General features: G+C 41.2%; 1 protein-coding gene across 5 annotated transcripts in view; it reads right to left on the reverse strand.

The window, feature by feature from the left end:
• The window catches only part of MTA1 (metastasis associated 1), a 75,590-nt gene that overhangs the window by 24,370 nt on the left and 33,112 nt on the right, over positions 1–18,108 (reverse strand). For 4 of the 5 annotated variants that reach the window (XM_066192007.1, XM_066192006.1, XM_066192005.1 and 1 more), the window contains exons 8-13: positions 17,379–17,478; positions 15,719–15,907; positions 14,529–14,603; positions 7,783–7,841; positions 1,383–1,498; positions 424–575 (exon numbers count right to left, since the gene is read on the reverse strand). In XM_066192007.1, coding sequence (XP_066048104.1) covers positions 424–575; positions 1,383–1,498; positions 7,783–7,841; positions 14,529–14,603; positions 15,719–15,907; positions 17,379–17,478 — 691 coding nt within the window. The remainder of the gene's footprint in view (positions 1–423; positions 576–1,382; positions 1,499–7,782; positions 7,842–14,528; positions 14,604–15,718; positions 15,908–17,378; positions 17,479–18,108) is intronic. The other variant, XM_066192009.1, reaches the window with a different exon arrangement.

An 18,108-nucleotide genomic window follows, 5' to 3' on the forward strand; every position in this document is an offset into this window, starting at 1 on the left:
ATTTTGAACATGCCCTGGGAAAGTAAATACGCTTCAGGAAATAATTAATTCTTTTGGAGAGAAAAAAAACAGTACTGTTTTCCCTACAGCAAAAATCATGGAAACCAAATACCAGAAACACTGGCTGGCATTTCAGTTTCTCCCATCTCCACAAAGTCACTTCATGCATTTGAAGGCTGCTTTGCTAAACAAATGATGGGTTTTTTTTTTTTTCCTCAGGGCAGTACTTCGCAACAAATTACTCCGAAGCTGAGGTTAATGCACCAACTTCTGCTTGACATGGAATACCAAACCCAAGGACAACAATGAAGGCTGAAGGCATTCTTTCGGCGGTTAAATATTTAAGAACAGTGAGCAGGCAGTTAGGTAGCATGACACTCAGCTTGCCAGGCAGAGGCAGCAGTCTGCCCGGTGGATACCCACCAAATTATTGCGGTTTGGTCCGGGCCTCTCCCCATCTAACCGTGTTGGCATTTTCAAGCCACCGTATTTCTTCCAGTAGGTCCAACAGGATGCACAGAGGCGACACTGCATGTTAGGGGGACCCCAAGAATACCACTGGTAAGACTGGGTGGCTAGAGATAACAAAGGTGGAAATTATATATATCCTTACACAGGATCACTTCTCAGATCTTATTCTTTTTAGAAGCAGCACAAAACATTTCCCCCCCCACACACACACACACAGAGCAAAGCTCAAACAGACCTTAAAAACTGATGATGGCTTCACTGTCATCACCACTGTTAAACACACTTGTGATTTCAGCAGAATTGATTACATTAATTAATCTACACCCCTTTTAAAATGTGAACAAAAAGAAACAATTATTAGGATGGGAAGATTTCCTGCCAAAGGAACCGAAGGTTCTCTCTTTGCAAGAGAATTTCTGCAGAACATGGGACACAGCAAAGATTGTCTTCAGGAGCTTCCCACATATTAATTTTACAGCTGAAAAATGTACAGAGTCTGTGATTTGACTTCTCATACAATCCTACATTCCAGCATCTCTAAAGGCTCCCCATAAAGGAGCACAATCATTAGAACTCAGTATATTAATATCAGGCAGCAGATCAAATACAGTGGCGGCACACATTTTGAAATCTACTAAAAATGATGAAAAAAGTTGTCAAATTCACACCTTGGTGATTTAAACACTCACTCAATAGCCACCTGCAATTATGCGGAACATCTACTATCTCCCCCTTTAGTACTTCGTGATTCTATTTACAAATCCAACACCAGTAGTTAAAAAACAAAACAAACACTAAACAAAAACAACCTCAAAAATTTTGCTTAAATGCTGCTATAGCCAGTTCTGCCCCCCTACCCCAGCACAAGACAGCTTTAACATCTCCATCTCAGCTGCCGTTCTGGCACTTACTGTAACAGCTCTCACAGGCCCGTCCTGCTCCTGCGTTCTGTGCCTGGACTCCAGTACCATTTACCACTCCTGGTTTGACATTATTTACATTGATCTGGTTGGGGTTTGGCTTGTTACTTAAAACACAAAGCAAAAAGAATGACAAGTGTTAATTGAGGCATGCAATTTTTTATTTGACTTGAAGGTATGTTTGAAAAATGTTTGAAGACCCAAATTTCATTCAGCAAGTGGCTTCCAGAACCAGCTGTAATTACCAGCAATTTGACTTTTATGAACACACTGTCTCCAATAGCATTTTAAAAACACTGATAATGAAAATAACTGTAATGAGAGCGGGATGCCATTTACAAGACTTCAGAACCTTTTAAAAAACAAAAAGAACAGGCCAGGGAGGTATCTTATTCCCTATCCCAGACATATGAATAGAGGTAAGAACAGATCTCACACACAAGTCCTCAACATGAGAGATACTTTACTTAAATGTCCAAAAAAGAAGAATGAGGACTGAAGCAGGAGCAGCAGGCAGAGAAAGGGCAACATCTGCTTAATTCAGGGAAATATAACCCTAGACTGCATTCATAAATATTTGCATGTTGTCCCACTGCAAGTGTTTGCATCATGTGGCCACAATTCCCACAACTACACCCAACATGCAACAACAGTTGGGTCACCTCAGCTCATCCCAAAACCCTCTTTAAAATGATGACTCAGGAAAAGCCAAGAGCTAACAGCTAAAACAAAAGCTACTGGTGGGAGCTGAGAATGGAAGGCCAACAAAACCTTGCCATGGAGAGCAGTATGGAGTAGCACAAAATCCCTGCAGAGGAGAAAATGTCTGAGGGGGAAAATGAGGCCTTCAAAAACTCTTTGGCATGGGAGGGAAGAAGGAGGACAGAGTATTGCTATTGCAGGGACAGGACTTCTGGGGAATGGAGGAAGGTGGAAGAAGTCACATGTGAAGTTTCACACAAGAGCACATGAGAAGTTTATCAAACATGCAAGGACTCCAGGGTTCTGTTAGGAGTTCACATTATAGAAACAACAAAGAGCAGGCAGGCTTTGGAGCCAACTGCTGAACATAAGCCCAAATTGCAATGCTGGTTACATTCCTTACATTCCTATCTTACTATCTTAACTGAAGATTGAAGGGAGGGGGCATATTCCTTTTATTTCCAACTAACAAACCCATGATTTGGAAGCAGAAACGTCTTAAAATGGCTTTCTGCAATCTCCTTTTCTTACACAGCAGTTGAACACTGACACAGGAATCACAGTGATTTCAGTAACCAAGAATACTTGCTGTGTTTCACTTCATTTGCTGTGTAGTGCTACAAAAACAGTATTGTGGGAATAGAGCCAAACTAATTTCTTTCTAACGGGGCACCAGCATCAGGTTTCATGTTCTCAGCAATGACCCCTGAAAGCAAAGGAGTTCCAAATGACATAATTCTGAAGACAACTGGAAAGCTGATGCTGCCCTGGAAGCCAGAAAACATCCTTCTTTTTGAAAATGTCCAATCAGATTCTGAGATAAAGAGCTCAGTAAAGCTCCATTTTGACAGAGACAAAATAGGTTCTGCTGTGAATGAACTACAGGAACCACAAACAGATTGCAAAAGGAAGCAAGAGTGCTTGTCCAGTCCAGGAAAAATTTCTCCTAAGTGTTCTCACTGTAAAATTCAGAGCCTTTCTGCAGCAGAGAAAGTTCAGGAGGCCAAGTGGCACAGGAACACTGTAAGCTTGTTCCTATAGTGCACTCAGCAGCACATACACAGCTCAAAAGCAGCAAAGGAGATAGCAAATAACATTTAGATTAATTCACAAGCCTGAATACGTTTTCATCTCCTGCCTATTAATTTGCCCAGCTCCTAAAAAGATTAAAGTGTTTCAGGGTGCTTATCAGAAAGGCACCAAGTTCTGACCCCGCAGATGGCAGGAGATCCACAAGCATATTTAACAAAGGGGCAGTTGAAAGAGGGAACATTCACGCTCCTCTGCTCCAGGACGTCACTATAGTAACCTGCTGCAAAAGAAATTCTGCCAATGATTCACGAGCAAACTCCATGTGCAAACATTGCCCCGATGCTGCAAAACAAACAGCCCTCAGAGATGCACACTGCTGCAAGCGGTGTTGCTCCACAGAGAAAGAGATTGAAGTAAAGAAAACTAAGGCCTTATGCTTCAACATCAGGCCTGTAGCTTCCCCTTCTATACCTTGGATTTATTCTCCGAAAATATAGCAAAATAATCTGAAATCCATCAGTAAAGCCCAACAAAGCACGTCCAAAGAACTGGGACCAGAAAGGAGGATGATGGCCTGACCCATTTATCCTCTCTAAAACCATTATCAAGCTTATATTTAAACACAAGTGGAAAGCATGCACTGGTGAAAGCTGATCACCAAACGATGCTGATCAGAAGGAGTAACACACTGTAGCTCCAGGATTCTGCAGCACTACAGTTAGTGAAGCTGCAGCAAGCACCAGAGAGTGTCCTGCTCCAAAGCTATGGTCAGTTTCTCAGTGGCAGTAACAATAAAATTCAGGCAGATAAAGTTTTCATCATATGAGAAGCAAAAAGCTCTTAATTGTTGATGATATGTTAATTAAACTTGTTTGATATACCAAAGCCTGCCACAGCTATTAACAAGAGAATCAGATGAGTAACTGGATGAATCATTAAGCAATTAATGAAGCTGAAGCTGAAGATGCAAATAAAGTAGTGAGAATACTGATGGTGTGGCAAACTGTCATTTCCAGTTCTTGTATCAGGAATGGAAGTCTCTTAAAGGGGTTTCAGTTGTGAAGGAGCAGTCAGTTAAGCTAGAACAGGGACCATGAAGTGCAGATTTCTGGGCTGTATTCTTCAGATCAGTCTCAAGGGAAGAGATGGAGGCAATAAAGCACATGCAGAGAGAAGCCTGTCAACACGGACTGAGGCCCCTGCACAAAAAACCCTAACCTGAAGGTAATCCTGATCCCCACAGAAGACTGTCCCTTTCAGTCAAACAGCATTTGACCCACGGCACAGAGATAAAATTTTGGTTGTTAGAAATAATTATAAACTTAATACCATCTGGTGAATGTTTCCTGCTGTTGAAGAACCCGTGTGCGCTGGATGCAACAGAACAACCAAGAAACAAATTTTAAAACAATTTTAAATCCTTTGTAAGGCACATTTGTGCCATTTACCTCCAGGCATCTAATGGAAGTGTCTGGATCCAGGCAACAGAGGTGAGCTTTCCTCACAGCTCTCCAACCTCCTGTAAACACCCACTTCTAAGAACAGCCCTAATCACCATTAAGCAATGCTTTCTGAATAGGAGCAGCTTTCTCCAACAAAATGTTGGAGATTGCCATTTCAACTAGCACAGCTACCAAGGGAAGTCCACCATTATACCTTTTAAGTTTTCCATGTCGCCACAGACCTCTGCACAAGGAAATGAGGAAGAAAAATGGTCTTGCTCCTCAAGCAGAGGACAACCAAGAAACAGACAAAGGAATTATCTTCAGCTTGATAAGCAGTTGCCCCTTGTAGTGATCCAAAGCTTTGACCTATTTCTCCAGTTTCCCTATTGGATTCACCAAAGGGGCACAGTAGGGAGAACAGTATTTTCCTGCTTCACAGCCTTTGAGAGCCTGTGTTTGCAGCTTGTCAAAGTGCTTTGAGATTCTCAGATAAAATATCGTAAATAGAATGTGGTCATTGCCACAGACAGATGTAGAGTTAAAAGTTACATTTTTCACCAGTACATTTTGGAGACTGGAAATTGTGTGGGGCAGTTAAGTCTTCCCTTTCTGTTCCTATCCCTTCTGGTATCACTTAGATCAAAGCAAATGCAAGAAAAGCCACACAAAACTGGATGTCTCAGCCTTCACGACTGCAGATGTCCTAATCCCAAAAAGCACAAGCTACACAACCAGATCTTCATCAAAAAGAAGACGGTACATATGATGCCTGTAAGATTAGTAAAAGCAGAGTACAACTTCCACAACAACCTGAAGAGTATGTTTGGGCACACACTAGAAGGAGAAAGAGTTTGAGACTACACCTGCATGAAGGTCTTGCAAGCACTGCACTCACTTTGGAGGATGGCAGGACAAGGCATGTGAGAATGTGGAAGCTCTTTGTATGCTCAGACTTCTGTTGCTGCTTCAACACCACTCCCACTGACAGACACAATGCTACAGAAAACAACTGAAACATTTGTTTTTCAGTATTTCCCGAGTTTAACTGATTTTTCACTTTTTCCTCTCACCAGGAAACACATTAGTGCTTTTCAGCAAAGGGTTTAATTGCAAAGCCATATTTATAGACATTAGGTTCTGTCAAGTCAACTACAAATGTCTGTCCCAAAACCAGGGTTATTCTTGGAAGAGGTACAGAAATGTTTATTCAGTCTGGGTCAGAAATGTTTTTCTAAGACGTTGGTGTAGGACTTGACAACTTCACATCAATTACCTATATGACCCTCCATGCTTCAGTTACCTGGGGCACAGTCTCAAGTTAAAAAAATCAACTCTAAAGCTTTACACAGAGCTGTTATTTTTCATTGTGTAACATCTATGTGACCTTTGAAGACAGTTTCTATTCTTTTTCTTATCTTCCTCCTCTCTGCTAGATTTTCCTACTTACCATTGGAGAAACAAACAAGAGCCCTATTAATGGAAGACAGCCAGAGCAAAAAAAAGATAAAATTGTTTGAGCCTGCTATCCTCCAGGGCCTCTCACTGCCAACAATTTTACACCAGTTACTGTTAAAATGGGTTTCAGTCAACCAGCTGATACGCTTCTGCATAGGTCTTGTAACAGCCTACATCAAATAATTTGTTTTCAAGGTGACAAGTGGATCATTATGGCTCAAGCCTAGAAACAGGAATGGGCTCAGTAACATGATAAGGACAAATCAATAACATTGATATTTAGATCCCTACACCGTGCATTGCTGTTACAAGCCAAGAACATAATCTTCTTCTAGGTCACAAGAAAATGTAGATGCTGTACAGTCCCTATATGCCAGGCCTTGTACTCCAGCTTGTGTAGAAAAAACTTAGAAATATTTAATTGCTGCCACCTTTAGAGGTATTAATAGCAAGAAAACAGTAGAAGCATTCACGTGGGATTAAGTAAGTCATGTAATTGCTACTTTTCCTGATACACATGAAAGGATATTGAAGGAGGAGGAAAATGTATCCCCCATTTTATCAATTAAATAATATGTAAGTTAAGGTATAACACTCATAAAAGGAACCATGACTGGAAATCAAAGCCAGAGACAAGAAGAGCAGCCACGTGGGCAGAGCCAGGTCTTTTCCTGAAGCAGGGAGGTAAGTTGCTGATGTGATTATGTGCTCTCTAGGTAGGAACAAGAATCACCTTGCTGAGGGATAAGACGCCACTCCAGGCAGCCATTATCAAATGAGCACCACAACCTTCCAAACACAAAGCCCTCCCTCCACACATTATAATCCAAAAGAACAGCAGGACTGCCAGGCTCCCTCATCTGTAATATCCTTTTGCATCTGCAGTCTAAATTATACTGCCTTTTTCTTTATGAGATTATCACATTGTGAGTTCATGTTTAATTTGACGTCCAGTGTCCCCCTGCAGAGTAACACCGTCCACAAAAAGCAATATTGTTGAAAAATTGTGTGACAAGAAATCTATTTAGCTTCGCTCTGAATATTACACCTCATTTTTAGTAAATTCACCAGAGAAGTATTGACATATAATCATGAATCCTCTATTTTCAGAAGAAATAAGGGGCTGCCTTGCAAGCTAAATATATAAAAATTAGTTTTATCTAAAGTAACAGAACAGATGGTAGAAGTTCATAAATATTTAAAAGGAGACAGCATAAAAGAGCAAAGGAGTTATTGGGGATAATACACAGGGGAACATATCTGGGAGCGAAAGTTGAAAAGTGAAAGGAAAGGGTAGACAAGAAGTTCTGCATTATAACAACTACTGACTAGGCTCTGCAGAGGAAATGCAACAGAAGACACATTTTACTAATAATTTTGTTTTAAAATATATGTGTGCCTGTAAATAATTATACATTATTTTTAATATATAATGATATATTAAACAAACAAAGAAACAAACGTGCATTGGTTACCCACTGCTGAGAAAAATTAAGAAAAACAGATAGATTATTGAGCAGTTAATTAGCTACCCTTTTGCTCACTATCACACAGACCTGCAAGCAAGTCCCCAACTCCCAGTCCATACAAAAACAAAAATTACAAGATAAGTAACAGTCACTTCAGGATGGAAATGTTACAGAAGATGCAGGAAATTAGCAACATCCTAACCAGGAAAGAATGATTTTGGTAGGACATGGAAACTGCTACACCAATCCCTCTACAATGAGATAGAAAACAAAACAAGAGATACTTACTAGTTGGGTATATACACTTGTTTTAGCTTGCTTTCTGCTTCTGCTGCTTTCAATCGTTTCTTTGAAAAGAAAAAAGAAAACAGTTACAATAAAAAGAAAATAAGAGCCATCTTACACGAGTCAAGTAGTAAACCCATAAGGATTTCAGCAGTTATTTACTGAACAGCTACTGCTAAATCTTCTTCCAACAAGAAAATATTCACTGAAGACAACTGTGGGCATCACATGACTACGCAGCCTTTCAAAAAAGTCGAAGAGATGCCAAGCCACTATAAATGAGGACAAACTTTTCATTCCCATCTACTTCAATTCAAATTCTTTTTTATTAAAGTTTTTATTCCCCCTGAAGAAGAAAATCCAACATGTCACTGTCAATTCTCCATGATAACATTCACCAGTTGGACAATAGAGACACAGCAATGCAACCTCTCCATCACAGCTCCCACACAGCTGCACCAATTCAAAGTTTCAAGTAGGACTTTTGTGTTGATACCCCTAAACTTCTGAAGGCTCAGTGACAGGGGATGTTTTTCTTTAGACATTAAGAAGGTCAGTAACTCCTTCTACATCTCAGACCTTCACCATTTAAACAGTAAGAGAGATACTCTGAGATTTAAGTTTTCTCTTTATTACATTTGCAAAATAAATTTAGGGTGAACCTCTGGAGGTCTCTAGTGCAATCTCTGCTCAAAGCTGGTACCAGCTGTCTGCATAAAGCTGTGACAATGTTTTCCAGACAAACCAGCAGCATGGGGATATTCCAGACAAACAGGTTAGCTTAACACTTTCTATGCAGCAGCCTCAAGGCATAGTCTAGGAAAATAATTGTAAAGCTGAAGTCAGTATCTTCATAGAAGCAGGAAGCACCAGAAGACAATAAAATTGAAGAGTGTGTCACTGAGGAGCTGGACAAACATAAAAATTGTTTTTACAGAGACATCACAGACACACACAGAAACAACAAAGTAAACGTTTCCTGTAAGCATAAAGCTTTTATCGGGACAGTTTTAAACAACAACTTTCAATTGGACACTCTGAGAGTTTCTCAACAAAGCTCTCTAGACTCCTAAAGAATTCTCCTCTTCCCTTTCCCTGCAAATAACAGTCAAACTACCTTAGAAATCGAAGAACGAAGTTGCCAGACAAGAGAGCAAGGAATGAGAAAACAGAACCTCTGAAAGTTATCCTGAGACAATCACTACACCTACAGAGAGCTGCACTCCTGGCTGACTCCTTTCTGCTGGGGTGGGACAGTTTCCCAGATTGCTTCTGTTCAATTTCACCTAGGACAAGAACTGCTGCCTGAAAACTGGCCTCAAGAGAACCCAAACAAGGACCTGGTGGAGAAAACCCTTATCAGTCCTACAGATGGGCGGGAATCAATAACACACATATTGCTGCCAATCAGTGATGGAACTGAAGAGATCCTCCTGAATATGAACTGCATGTTCAAACTGAATGTTTTCAAGCCACCCTAACTGAGCATCCTTATGTAAGAAACAAAAGCACCCAAAGCTTTTGTAAGAAACAAAAGCACCCTAAACAAAAGCGCCCCAAGAAGTGCTGTCACAATGGTTCTCCAAACAGCATCAGAAATCTTCCTCTACCTTCCAGAGAGACACTACACACACACACAGAAAAAATCACCCTTTAACAAAATGCATGCTCAGGTGCCCTTCAGCTCAAGAACTGGAGCATTTTCCACACACGGCCTCAGCTGAAAAGGAGGACCTCATGCTCCAGGCACAGACTGCCACAGGCACTTACAACAGCAGATGAACAGCTCCAGAGCTGATGGTCCCCCCAGGAAATACACAGAAATCCAACACCATACACTGACAAACAGCTTAAAATACTGCTTGATGACCAATACCAGAATCCAATTTCCTTGAGAAAGGAAATTCAGGAAACTCACACTGGTAGAGAACTGTAGTGCTTTTTCAATTTCTAGATTGTGAGACGGAAAAGCTAGAGTTTTCTTGACAACATCTCCCAATGGGACTATCTGGCATCACTATGTTATGACAGTTTTGGAAATGTATGAATGCAAGAGCTTCATCCAAGCACAAAGCATTATCAGCAACTGCAATATTCTCCTGTTCACAACATAAAGCCATTTGCCTTGGGAACGTGGCTAATTTAGGGTATTAAGCAATATTTTAGTAAACAGGTTATGTTTACTAAATGTTACCCTCACCCCACAGATTTCCTTTGTGATTGATGACCATGGAGCAAGCCCTGAGCTAAGAACTGCCATAAGTCACTTGGACGTCACAACATCCTCCTCTCTCCTACAACTGCCAGGGGAGCAGCACAGCACACAACAAAGGGCACATACCCCTATTACAAACAGCATACCAGGAAAATTGAGGGTTTCCAGAAGGTACAGCAATGTCCTGGGTAAGAAGAGGCTTGGCACTAAGTACCTGTGGCTGTGGGCAACCAATACACCAGATATGATGAGTGTCCTATTTCCTGACAGTGACTGATGCCAGAAGGTACAAAAGAAAGGTGCCTGAAATGCAGTAGTGCACAATTTCAGAATAATCCCTTCTCTGAGAGAGTGCTTTGCTAGGTCCTTTGCCAGTTATTAATTGACCTGTGCCTGAAGCATATTTATGCTATAAATTCTTAATGCTGTCTGATGTAGTTATGAATGTCCTCATCCTCAAGAAAAACCCAGAACATCTGTAACTTTTTCTAGCACTTTGGCCTAAAAAAATCTTTTTCTGAGTTATTTATATACACAGATCTTAAGCATATCCTCTTATTTACCTCATCACATTTTCCCCATCTATAAAAGGAAGATATTATCAACTTGTCTATCCCACAGAGACCAAGGGATAAAGTATTAAGCACTGTACATTCAAGTTGGTGCAAACATCTGTCCTTCATATATCCCCTCCCAGATTTGACATCCTATCCACTGAGCTTGAATGAATTTTACAATAGGTGACACATCAGAGGAAATGTTTGTGGCCATTTTCTAAAGAGTGAACATTATAAAGAGGAAATAACAGAAGTAATCCAGGAACACTGTGGATATTTCAACATCCACAACACAAGAGTTGGGTTGGTGGATAGCATAGTGGTGCCTCAGACATCCTGAATTATTAAGCCATTATTAGTTTATGATAGGAAGGACAAATTACACCTTCTGAGTTCAGAGAAGAACTTTCACACTGTTTATTGTTGTTTTGGTTTTTTTTCAAACCTCTGAGCATACAAGTGTTTAACATAAAGCAGAGGTAGGACAGAAGAGGGAATTAGTCTGTGATGCATTTGGGAGAAATGCTCGCAGCTGCTTGTGCTCCAGCAACACATCTCAGAATGGATGGGTTGTACCTATGGTCTCTGGCAGTTCTGGAAAGAAAGTGACTGAGTTCTGTATTATCACATGTTTAACCAGAGGCATTTGGGGATAAAACATCCCACAAATGTAGAAAAACCTTTCTGATGTTATTTCAACACTTCAGCACACAGGACTTATGAAGGCTAGTACATTAAGGTATCACTCACAGCTCTGGGCTGGGTACTAAGCAGGCTTGAGTCCCTCCAGAAAGATGTTTTCTACCTGCATCAAGAGTGACCCAGAGATCCCAACCTCACGGAGTCAAATGTAAAGGCATTTCCACTTCCCCCAGCGTGTTCTCACCGTGCAGACTTTAAAACCAACTTTCTCCGTCTATTCCTCCTATACTTCTCTAATGCCACATCCACATAAGAAACAAAACAAGAGAAATTGACAGCATTTGATCTTCCCCTTGAAGTTACCTGCTCCTCAGACACAAATAAAAATGGAAACAGTAAATTAAAACCTTTAACTCTCAGAAAGAATGTGACTTATTCAAAGAGTCATCTGTCACTGCCATGTCCCGAGCTTCTCTCAACCTCTGGAAAATTTAATGTTTTAAAGTTTTCAGGACTTCACCCCTAATGATAAGCACAACAGTAGAAACATTTAGTCTCTTTAAAAAATTACCCTGGAATTCACAACTATGTAAGGACTCAACCTCTAACTGAATGAAAATGTAGGCATAGCCAAACACCACATCAACCCTCAGAGCTCTCAAATCACTGGGAGAAGCCAACGAACAGCTGTCAATCGGGCAAGGCCATTTCAAACCTTCCTTAATCAGAGACACTCTTGTGTACTGACACAGAAAATCAGTCCCAGGAAAAGGACATGTTTGAAGGAGACCCAGAACAATGAATTTGGAATGCATCACCCTCATTTTGCTCATGACAAGCTCTGAAAGGCTGTTATTGACAGGACAGCTCTTGGGATCACTGTGGACAGGCAGTCAGGAGCCTGCACTAAACCTGTGTTGACATCAGAGTAGAATTAGTCCTTCTAGCCATTCTGTTCTTGGTGGGTCAGTCCTCTTCGAGACAACTGAACTTAGGCTGCTAATCTTGGCATAGCTAAAGCCAAATAAAAATTACTGGATCCAAGTGCATGCTCCAAAAGAAGCCAATCTGCACACACCTGCACCTGTGCCCTGCTCACAAGACAAAGAAGTGCTGCATTGAGCCTTCTGATCTCAGGTACACCAAGCACGAGTACAAGTTATTGTTCAGTTCTCAGAACGGGGCTTCTGTCATAGGCAACTTAAAATGTCCCTGCCTCCATGGCAAGAAACACGAGGATTGTGATTCAGTATTATGGCAGTGTTTTCTCACGCCAAGAAAACATCCAGGGAAATACAGACATTCAAAAGGACGTAAAGAGCTCCCAACTAGCTGTTGCTCCTTCATCCAAGCTGGCAATTGGTTGGTGACACACATCTTCATTCCTACGTTTTGTAACTCACAGAAAAAGACAATTTGACTGCACTTTTAATGTTCATTCAGCCGAAGATTTTACAAGAATAAGCAAGTTATTAATACTTTTATTAAACCATGTAACATACAGACTTGGAATATAATATAATCATGTTCTTGGAAAGAAGGAAGTGGAAGTGCAAAAACTCCAGGTACACACATTGCATATCCTTACTTGGGATACTTTCAATATCTTATGTACAAAAATGCTGTCAGCCTCAGAACCATTTTGTGGTATTAGACAAAAGGAGGAGTCTGCATAGAAAACATATGAAGAAACAGATGGAAAAAATGGCAACAGATGTACTTTGTCAAAGACACTGCACTCATCAAGTAAAATGTAAATGTAATACACCATTATCCGAACTACAACTTCCTATGCTTTCTCTTTGTGGCTACATATAAATAGCTCTCTCAAGCTTTTTATAAATGTTTCATGATATTATTTGCTTGTGCAAGCTGGGAATTTGAGACGAGGCCTTCAGCTCAGTTCAGACCTAATTGATTTGATATCTCTGCACTGCAACTTCTATCTGTTCAGCTTGTACTGTCCCCTAAGTGCAGAGTCTCTAATTGGAAGTTTCCCCAAATCCCACTCCTTGGCAAACTCCTGGGCAGCACATGTAAGGTACAGCATAACCATGAAAGAAAACCCAGTGCACAGGAATAGAACAAACCAGCGTAAGAAACCGTAGGTTTGTTGTGCTTTTAAACTGCTGCAAGAACAAATAATTAAAGTCTTCACACAGTTATCTCCTCTGCAATTTTGCCTATGTAAAAAAAACATTTAGAAAAATGGAGAAAGCAATGGGGAAGGAAAAACCACGAGCATCATTCTTCCCCACCATGCCAGCTTCTGTCACTGTCACATGTTCCTACCACCTATTTCCTAACTGGAAGGAAAAGTTTCAGTCAAAGAATGAACTTGGGGAAATAGTGGAATGAGGATGCCATCAATATTTTTATTAAAAGTAAAATATAATGGATGCAAAAATGAGTTCTCACTTGTCGTGAGGGTGCCTCTGTAATTTTAACAGTGCCCCAACCAGAAAGAAAATGGTAAAAATCACATTACAGCACATGGCAAACATTGGTCAATGCCTCAAGCATCTAGTCTTTATCCCAGGCTGAATTTCCAAGGAAACAAGTTAAGGCAGGACATTGTCACAATTCCGCTCGAATACTTCAAATAGATGCCTCAGCTTAGGACTGATAATTATAATGAAAAATCCCTTCTGAATTTCTCCCTTCTTTTACTCAGTTTTCCTCTTAAATATCGTAAGTAGTCTTCAGCAACTGATACTCTGCAAGACTTTGCAAGCAGTTTGCATTGCGCTTGCTTTATTTCAGGGACCAGCCAGCCTTTGTACTTAAACAAGCAGAGATAAAAATGATTGTCAACAGTACTCAAAGTTGATGCTCAAGTATAACGAGTCTGGGAATTTGAGCCAATGACACTTCACAGGTAAACAAAGAGCCTACACGGGCCAGCCTCGTGCATCTGCCATCCAAGTCATGGGCAGGCAGTGCTGGGGCATCAGCGTGGCAGCCTCTGGGACAGCAACTGCCCCTGCAAGAAGCTGCTGAAGGGAACGCTGACCTTGAACTCCATAGTCAAAAAGCAACTGCCCTGCCTTCCTTCTGCTGCTGAACTCCAAAGCAGACATTAGAAAGCTCCGAGCAAACAGGGCAGCAGCAAACATGAAAAGAACGCACTCCTGTATCTTGTGGATGCAAACACTCTAGCTTGTATCCACAGAAGGGCTGATGAGTTTAGGGACAAGAGATTGTTCTGATCAAAACACAGAATTCACCTATTGGAAAGGCTGAACCCCAAGAGGGAGAACAGAGAAACAAAGCTTGGTTTCACAGGCAAGAAAAACAACTTCTGCTAGAATGAAAGAGGCGATTCTGACTCTTACCTGCTGAACATATCTGTCTGTAGTTTTCCACATATAGTAATATTCTATAATGCTTGTTAAGGACTTCCATGGGAGCTGGGGAAACAAAGGAAAAGCAGTATTTATTGAAAGGAACTGGCACACAGTCTCACTGAAATTCACAGGATTCTTCTGACTGATGGTTGCTGCAGAGTCTTGCAACTACTAACCCTCCTCCAAAAAAACGACAGTCTGAATCTACAAAGAGGATTAGATGCACATGGGACCCACATTAAATTAAATGTCCTTCCAAAATACTCTGAGCTTCCAGTGTCGAAGTGGAACAGGCTGCAGGTAAATCTTCATGCTGCACTGACTCACAGCAAACCATTCCAGAGAGGCACAATGTGGAAGTGAGCCCACAGGCTCAGACTCTCTGCTTCAGCAGCAGACTGAAGCAAGAGTCACAACTACAGTATCACAGTTCTGATATGCTTGGCTTCAATAGAGCTGGCCCATTTAAAAAAACAAACCAAAACAAAACCAAAAAAAACTCCCACCAAATTACTAAGAGAATTGTGCCCTGCCAGCTCTGCTCTCTGCGTGAGAAGCATGAGGATTTCAGTAGGACCACAGAGTGTTGCTGTTTCCAAGTCCCTCTAAGAGATTAGAGCACAGGACAAACAACACTGAAACTACTTGTTTTGTTCCAGAGGACTCGAACAATGGCACAGTGAAACTTGGCTCTCCTTACAGTGCTCCATTCAATCTGCAGGCTGAGCACCTAGGGTGGTGCTTTGGCCAAACTACAGGACACTGCCCTTGGATGCCCAGGATTCTTTTTGAAAACTTTCAAAAGGCCCTTTCTGAAACCACACTGTGAAGGTGACCACATTTTCATGTTTCTGCAGGCCCAATACTTATTGTCCTTCAAAAACAAATTAATCCAGAGCAGCTCGGCTATCATAACATTTTCCTACATCCTCCCTTGGCTGTAGTGGAACAGATGATCCCAAATTAATGTTTCTAAAGGAAAAGTGATCATCTGTGATTTGAAATTCTGACTGTAGACCAGGCTGTCACCAGTATGAGGTCTGCCTTTCAGCAAGACACCACTCCAGTTCAAAGCCCTCTTGTTGAACACAATGAAAAACACAGTTTAGACAAGCTGCAAGCCAGCTCTGTCACCAATCAGAGCCAGTCACCATGGGGGCCCCCTTTTATATACTTACAAAATCTTGCTGAATGTCAGTGAAATCTTTTCCATATTTTTCTAGTGCTTCCTCAAAGAGGTTTGCCTCTGAAGCAGACCACTCCTCCATCTCATCTCTGCACAGGACTGGCCCACCTTGTGGCACAAGTGCGGAGATTGCCTTGGAAATGTCATAGACATTTTTGTGCAAAGTGTCCATAGCATGGAACTGGGGGGGGTGGGGTGGAAAAGAAAAAGAGAAATGTAAGGAAAAGCATCTGGGGGAAAAAATGTTCAACAGTGAAACAATAATGACAAATTCTGCACTGAGATTTGAAGGTGCAATATTCTGTACCTAGCAAAAAGTCAGTAAAAGCTGATTCCAACCTCATACCGACTGTAGTTGTTGGCATACAAACCTAACATTCACTAATAGTGAGGTTTGTGGAACACAAGCCCTTGTGTATCAATCACTCCTATCAGCTCCTCACCAGCACCACCACTGCAGCACTGCTGGTAAGAAAATGCACAGGATAGATCCACTCCCCCGAGGACTGAGCTACCATCCACAGATGGGGCATGGAGATAGAGGTCCAAGGGCGTTTCCTCACAGACACAGCCATGCACTTTCTTTGTCAAATAATCCACAAGAATTTCATATATGAAAAACAAGAGCAGCAACACATGTATACATCCCCCACAATGGGCAGAAACCTCAACAAAGATTCAAATGAAGTCACACATCACAGCTGAGTAGGAAAAAAAGAATGACTCTTAGGGGCAATTACTCCTCAGAAAGCCGAGCCACGGCTGTCTGCAACTTGTGATTTACAAGGGCTGAGAATATGCTGCAAGGGAGGAATTGCTATTAGTAAATGAAAGCTTGGCTTTATTTCCCTGTTTCTGCAGTTTTAATCAGCATGTTATTTGCCTTTCATCATACCAGTTTTTGTGCACGTGCATAATTAACCTACACTGTGTTCTAGACTAGAATTTGTTCTACATGTAAGCTTACAGTACTCCAGTTATGAGGTGAGGCTTTGATAACAGTTCTCTGGAGACTTCATAAATTTTATTCAAATTTCCATTAAATTTTCTGTACCATAAAAGTCCAAGGTTTTTCCCCTTTCCTCGATCTACTCAGCAACATTTACCATTATGAAATTTTAACAATATCACTACTCCTCAGGTACTCTAAACTGGAGCTCATCAAAGAGAACAACATCAATGACATTTCTTATCTGACCACAAACTTTTCTCCCAGACATCCTTGGTCAATCTCGCCCAAGGACGCCAGTGACAGTCTGGTGTTGGAGAAATGATGAAGAATGGCATTCTGGCATTGTAACATTACAGACAGGCAGACAATAATCTGCATTCTTCTCGAGAGAGCTACTGAGCCCATGCAAGGGCTGGGCTGTCAAGCATGTCATCAGAATATTTTAATAAAACTAAGCAAAAAAAAAAGAAAAAAATTTGTCTCATAGTATTATCCATGATGGATCATATGAGGCACAAGGCCAGAAAAAGTTACTTCATCAGTAACTAAAGGATTCCTTTACAAAGGCAGGGTCTGCTTCACAGCAAGCCACAATTACAATCCATCTGCCCCTCTCTCTTTGCCAACTGTTAATGCTGAGGTGAATATTTTTCATCTCTCACAAACTTAAGGTCCTCTAAAAAAAAAAAAAAAATCTTACCAGTGTGATGTCCCTGGAGGCTGCTGCAGCACTCATGTGCAAACTTGGCTGTCTGACAGAACTACTGCAATCCAGGGCTCTGGCAAACGTACCAACAGACCTGAGAGAAATTAAACACAGCATTAACTTTGTGTGCAAACCCAGCATACATACAAACACCCAGCCAACGCTTTCTGAGATGAGCAGACTCCATTTCCCAGCGACAAGACTACATGGTCTGGCGCTCATTCTGAGCCAGAGACCATTCTCTCCAAATGTGGTCTGTTATTGTGAACACTTTACTTAGTTCATATGACTGAAGAGGCTTAGGCATGGGAGAGGAAACAGAGAAAGACTCAAGGGTCACAAATGGGGAATTCTGAGCTACTGTCTTATCCCTTATCTCACAACAGACTTGAGCTACAACAGGAACAGAGCACAGGCAAGGCCTTATGAATGACAATAGTCTCTTCCACAACGGCAAGAGCAGTGCTGCACAGTCCAAAGGTACAGAGACAGATGCCAAGATCAGACAAAAAATACAGCAATGCAAGCATCTTTCCAAAAGTTTAGAAACAACATTATTTTACCACTTAACACTGTATAATACATATCATAAAGCCTGCATAACACAGTAATTCTCAAATACTTCACAGCTCATCATTTCTGCATCTGAGACCACAAGCCCCATGCTTTTCATCTTATTCCTAAAAAAATTAGTTGGAGAAACCCCTAACAAACATTGGTTCTC

The sequence above is a fragment of the Chamaea fasciata genome, unplaced genomic scaffold (genome assembly GCF_029207755.1).
Source record: "Chamaea fasciata isolate MVZ Bird 193981 ecotype frontalis unplaced genomic scaffold, bChaFas1.0.hap1 SCAF_10, whole genome shotgun sequence".
NCBI classification, from domain to species: Eukaryota; Metazoa; Chordata; class Aves; order Passeriformes; family Sylviidae; genus Chamaea; species Chamaea fasciata.